General features: G+C 45.5%; 1 protein-coding gene across 1 annotated transcript in view; it reads right to left on the reverse strand.

Annotated features, from left to right (window-relative positions):
* LOC124606032 (tyrosine decarboxylase-like) overlaps nt 1-2,401 on the reverse strand; it is a 105,385-nt gene extending 102,984 nt beyond the window's left edge. The window contains exon 1 of the mRNA XM_047137996.1: nt 2,153-2,401. Coding sequence (XP_046993952.1) covers nt 2,153-2,401 — 249 coding nt within the window. The remainder of the gene's footprint in view (nt 1-2,152) is intronic.
* Nucleotides 2,402-6,000: the final 3,599 nt, after the last annotated feature.

Genomic DNA, 6,000 nt, shown 5'->3' on the forward strand with positions numbered 1-6,000 from the left:
AACATCCCCCCTCATAAATCGGCTTCGCATTAACAATTTAGAATATTTACCAAGTTTCGCTGTCATACAATAATTACAGCCCACTCTGGAACTCTGTGAATAGCTGCACTTTAATTATAGACATCTGGTAGGTAGATACACTATTGGCCATTAAAATTGCTACACCACGAAGATGACGTGGTACAGACGCGAAATTTAACCGACAGGAAGAAGATGCTGTGATATGCAAATGATTAGCTTTTCAGAGCATTCACTCAAGGTTGGCGCCGGTGGCGACACTTACAACCGTGCTGACATGAGGAAAGTTTCCAACCGATTTCTCATACACAAACAGCAGTCGATCGGCGTTGCCTGGTGAAACGTTGTTGTGATGCCTCGTGTAAGGAGGAGAAATGCGTACCATCACGTTTCCGACTTTGATGGACGACGGTTCAATCCCACGTCCGGCCATCCTGATTTAGGTTTTCCGTGATTTCCCTAAATCGCTACAGGCAAATGCCGGGATGGTCCCTTTCAAAGGGCACGGCCGACTTCCTTCCCCGTCCTTCCCTAATCTGATGAGACCGATGACCTCGCTGTCTGGTCTCCTTCCTCAAAAACAACCAACAACCAACCGACTTTGATAAAGGTCGGATTGTAGCTTATCGCGATTGCGGTTTATCGTATCGCGACATTGCTGCTCGCGTTGGTCGAGATCCAATGACTGTTAGCAGAATATGGAATCGGTGGGTTCAGGAGAGTAATACGGAACGCCGCGCTGGATCCCAACGCCCTCGTATCACTAGCAGTCGAGATGACAGTCATCTTATCCGCATGGCTGTAACGGATCGTGCAGCAACTTCTCGATCCCTGAGTCAACAGATGGGGACGTTTGCAAGACAACAACCATCTGCACGAACAGTTCGACGACGTTTGCAGCAGCATGGACTATCAGCTCGGTTACCCTTGACGCTGCATCACAGACAGGAGCGCCTGCGATGGTGTACTCAACGACGAACCTGGGTGCACGAATGGCAAAACGTCATTTCTTCGGATGAATCCAGGTTCTGTTTACAGCATCATGACGGTCGCATCCGTGTTAGGCGACATCGCCGTGAAAGCACACTGGAAGCGTGTATTCCTCATCACCATACTGGCGTATCACCCGGCGTGATGGTATGGGGTGCCATTGGTTACACGTCTCGGTCACCTCTTGTTCGCATTGACTACACTTTGAACAGTGGACGTTACATTTCAGATGTGTTACGACCCGTGACTCTACCCTTCATTCGATCCCTGCGAAACCCTCCATTTCAGCAGGATAATCCACGACCGCATGTTGCAGGTCCTGTACGGGCCTTTCTGGATACAGAAAATGTTCGACTGCTGCCCTGGCCAGCACATTCTCCAGATCTCTCACCAACTGAAAATGTCTGGTCAATGGTGGCCGAGCAACTGGTTCGTCACAATACTCCAGTCACTACTCTCGATGAACTGTGGTATCGTGTTAAAGATGCATGGGCAGCTGTACTTATACACGCCATCCAAGCTCTATTTGACTCAATGCCCAGGCGTATCAAGGCCGTTATTACGGCCAGAGGTGGTTGTTCTGGGTACTGATTTGTCAGGATCTATGCACCCAAATTGCGTGAAAATGTAATCACATGTCAGTTCTAGTATAATATATTTGTCCAACGAATACCCGTTTATCATCTGCATTTCTTCTTGGTGTAGCAATTTTAAAGACCAGTAGTGTAGATAGGTAGATCGAACAATAAGGAAGGCTGGAGGAGAAAGAGTCAGCTTACGAGATAGGTAAGGGGAGACACCTATGAACTACAATGAACAAAACTATATCGCTCTGAAGTATGGTTACGAGGCAACGTGAGGTAAAGCAAAATTGGCATCCAGCTTTTCTCACCGTAAAATGAGTGAAAGGATATTAGAACACTTCGGCTGCAGCGGTTGGTGAAGGTAAATGTGTAGAACAGTTAAAAAATGGGCCTGTTTGGACGCGACCTGCTCTAGTCTGCTGATTACCTATATGAGGACTCATGGTTGACTACTGGTTAGTTGCTCGGGTCAACGCCACAAGCTGTGGAGATAAAAGGAGTGCAGCTTCCATATGTCTTCGTGTTGAGCGCCTCGCTTTAAGAACAGCAGAGTGACTTGCCCGCCTGAGCCTCTCCGCGCTGAGGCAGTCGCTGCGGTCGGCGTCCAGAACGCGCAGCTGCACCATACAAAGGCGCGCGGCTTTCTGGACGCTGCAGTGTGCCTCTGTGGAGCAGTAGGCGGTCAGCATGCGCAGTCGGTCCACCGTCTCGTCGATATCGTCCAACGGCCTCTGGCTGGTCCGCGTCGGAACGGTGGGAGGGCGCTGACGGGGGCTGCCCTTCGTCATCTGGTAGCGCGCCGCCAGCATCGAGATCAGCAGCGCGTCGCTTTCAGAGGGCTTTAGAAGACGAAATCGTGACGAGTAAGTCACAATCCAGTTGTCGTCCCTTGATACATTACATGTTGACAGACGAAAAAAATGATACATAATTAAACAATAATCAGAAAAAAATACAAAAACATTCATCATCATCATCATCATTTAAGACTGATTATGCCTTTCAGCGATCAGTCTGGAGCATAGTCCCCCTTATAAAATTCCTCCATGATCCCCTATTCAGTGCTAACATTGGTGCCTCTTCTGATGTTAAGCCTATTACTTCAAAATCATTCTTAACTGAATCCAGGTACCTTCTCCTTGGTCTACCGCGACTTCTCCTACCCTCTACTGCTGAACCCATGAGTCTCTTGGGTAACCTTGCTACTCCCATGCGTGTTACATGACCCCACCATCTAAGCCTGTTCGCCCTGACTGTTACATCTATAGAGTTCATTCCCAATTTTTCTTCGATTTCCTCATTGTGGACACCCTCCTGCCATTGTTCCCATCTACTAGTACCTGCAATTATCCTAGCTACTTTCATCTCTGTAACCTCAACCTTATTGATAAGGTAACCTGAATCTACCCAACTTTCGCTCCCATACAACAAAGTTGGTCGAAAGATTGAACGGTGCACAGATAACTTAGACTTGGTACAGAGTTCCTTCTTGGAGAAGAGAGTAGATCGTAGCTAAGCGCTCACTGCATTAGCTTTGCTACACCTCGCTTCCAGTTCTTTCAATACATTGCCATCCTGTGAGAATATGCATCCTAAGTACTTGAAACCGTCCACCTGTTCTAACCTTGTTCCTCCTATTTGGCACTCAATCCATTTGTATCTCTTTCCCACTGACATTACTTTCATTTTGGAGATGCTAATCTTCATACGATAGTCCTTACATTTCTGATCTAGCTCTGAATATTACTTTGTAAACTTTCAATCCAATCTGCCATCACAACTAAGTCATCCGCATATGCGAGACTGCTTATTTTGTGTTCACATATCTTAATCTCACCCAGCCAGTCTATTGTTTTCAACATATGATCCATAAATAATATGAACAACAGTGGAGACAGTTTGCAGCTTTGTCTTACCCCTGAAACTACTCTGAACCATGAACTCAATTTACAAAAACATTCGTGCACATAAATTAAGATACACGAAAGCCTACTGTAGCGTGGAGAAAATGTGTGGGTCAGTATTAAAATATGAGACATTCGTGGCACACAAGGAGGAGAGTCCCTGGTGTGCTTGCAACCGTTGGTGTGAGCACAGGTCTCGCTTATAGTGATTATCACTGCATATTACGTGCATCCAGCACACATTATTCGTATCATAAAGAAGCAGGATGGCATAAAGAAATGAATTTGGATGACATTACCCGTTAATTGCAGAAAAACGGAAACCCAACACTTTTTTATGTAGCTTTATTTATGCTAAGACGCGCTTCACCTACCTTCAAACAGCATAATACGTTTGTATCTACAAGTCACGTAAGACAAGTAGGTGCATTTAACTATTAATTTTTGCAAATTTACAAACCGAGGAATGTGGTAGCTGAACAATTGTTCTACACAGGGCAACTGCAACGTTTAAAACGCAATCGATAAAACTTTAGATCGATGAAGATATACACTGATGAGCCAAAACATGGTGACCACAGCCCACTTCGGGGATGTATGCCCCCTGCAGGTGTTGCGGGCACGTGACGTAGTAAGGAAAGAATGTAAGCGGAAGAGAGACGAATGTGCAGTCATTATAGCGAAGATATGGCTGCAAATGCGGAAATCCACTTATATAAGGCCGATATTACACTATCAAATTTATTTGTCAAAGATTTGATCCAAGATGTGATCAAATATTCCGTCAATTATATTTGACAAAGATCTTTGACGTAGCGCTAGAAGGGGTATTACACTGTTATCATATTTTTCGTCAAAGTTCAAGATGGCTGACAACAACAACTTGTTATTAACCGCAGCTGTTGCATGTATCACAATTGCACTGTGTGCACATGCGGAATAGAAGCGGGGGAAAATGGAATCATACCTGGGTGAAGCCGTGGGAAAAAGTTCAAATGGCTCTGAGCACTATGGGACTTAACATCTATGGTCATCAGTCCCCTAGAACTTAGAACTACTTAAACCTATCCAACCTAAGGACATCACACAACACCCAGTCATCACGAGGCAGAGACAATCCCTGACCCCGCCGGGAATCGAACCCGGGAACCCGGGCGCGGGAAGTGAGAACGCTACCGCACGACCACGAGCTGAGGACAGCCGTGGGTTTTACGACGACACGATAAAAGCATTCAACAAAACTTGTTACTTGATCTTATAGTGGAGGACGTCAAGTCGTACATCAGTTACTTTAGAGTGGATGAGCATACATTTCTGTATGTCCTCAATGAAGTGTATCCTCATATCACAAAGCACAATATTCACTTAAGAACTGCTACATCTGCAGAAGACAGGCTCACTGTAACACTCCGATTCTTTGATACAGGAGAGGGTTGGGTTAGATTAGGTTAGGTCTCCAATCTTCTTAATCTATTTTTGTATTCAGCGTACCTCACGTTGTAAAGCGCCTCATCAGCTTCATATATCTCTATTAATTTTGTAGTTGTCGGCACACACCAATTGTATTTACCGGCAATGTTTATTAAAAGTTTAAAACACTACAGACGACAGATGTAGCATGTGGTAACATGTCATATTGCAGTGAGCAGAAGTCAAGCGACTTCTTTGATAAAATGTACAGCGAGGCCCTAGATTTGATAAAATATTGGACGACATTTGACAGAGTTCTCTATTACACCATCAAATATCTTTCACAAAGATATTAGACAAAGATATTTGACAAAGAAATTTGATAGTGTGATACCGGCCTAAGCGGTTTTGACAAAGGGCACATTGTTGTGGCGCTGCGGCTGGAAGCGAGAATCTCTGAAACGGCGAATCTGGTTGCCTGTTGGTGTACGACTGTCGTGAGCACCTATTGAAAGTCGTTGAAGGATAGTTAAATAACGAGTAGCCATAAGGTATTGGACGACTTCGTCTCATCACATAACGTCGAGGTCGGAGGATCCCCCACTATGTAATCCGGGATAGGCAGAGATCAGTGGCAGATCTGACGACACAGTAAAATGCTGGTGCAGGCACTAGTGTTTCGGAGCTCACCGTTCAAAGGCCATTGTTGTACATGTAACTCCACATCACACGACCCCTAGACGTTCCTGAGTAGACCAAATTACATCGACTGTCGTAATTGCAATGGGGACAGTATCACTGAGTTTCCACTGTGGAGCAATATAAACGTGTCGCTTGTCGAATGAATTGCATTTCTTGTTACACCAGGACGATGGTTGGGTCCTTACACGCCATCATACAGGCGAATGGCTGCACGAAACGTGCACAGCGCCACAGATGCAGGCTGGTTAGGGCAGAATTATGCTATGGGGAATATGGAGTTGGGTTTCCATGGGATCTGTGGTGGTAATAGATGGCGTCATGACAGCAGTGGACTGCATGAATATCATCGCGAACCACTTTCACGCTTGAAGTCTGCTCCTACGGCGATGACA

The sequence above is a fragment of the Schistocerca americana genome, chromosome 3 (assembly GCF_021461395.2).
Source record: "Schistocerca americana isolate TAMUIC-IGC-003095 chromosome 3, iqSchAmer2.1, whole genome shotgun sequence".
In the NCBI taxonomy this organism is placed as follows: Eukaryota; Metazoa; Arthropoda; class Insecta; order Orthoptera; family Acrididae; genus Schistocerca; species Schistocerca americana.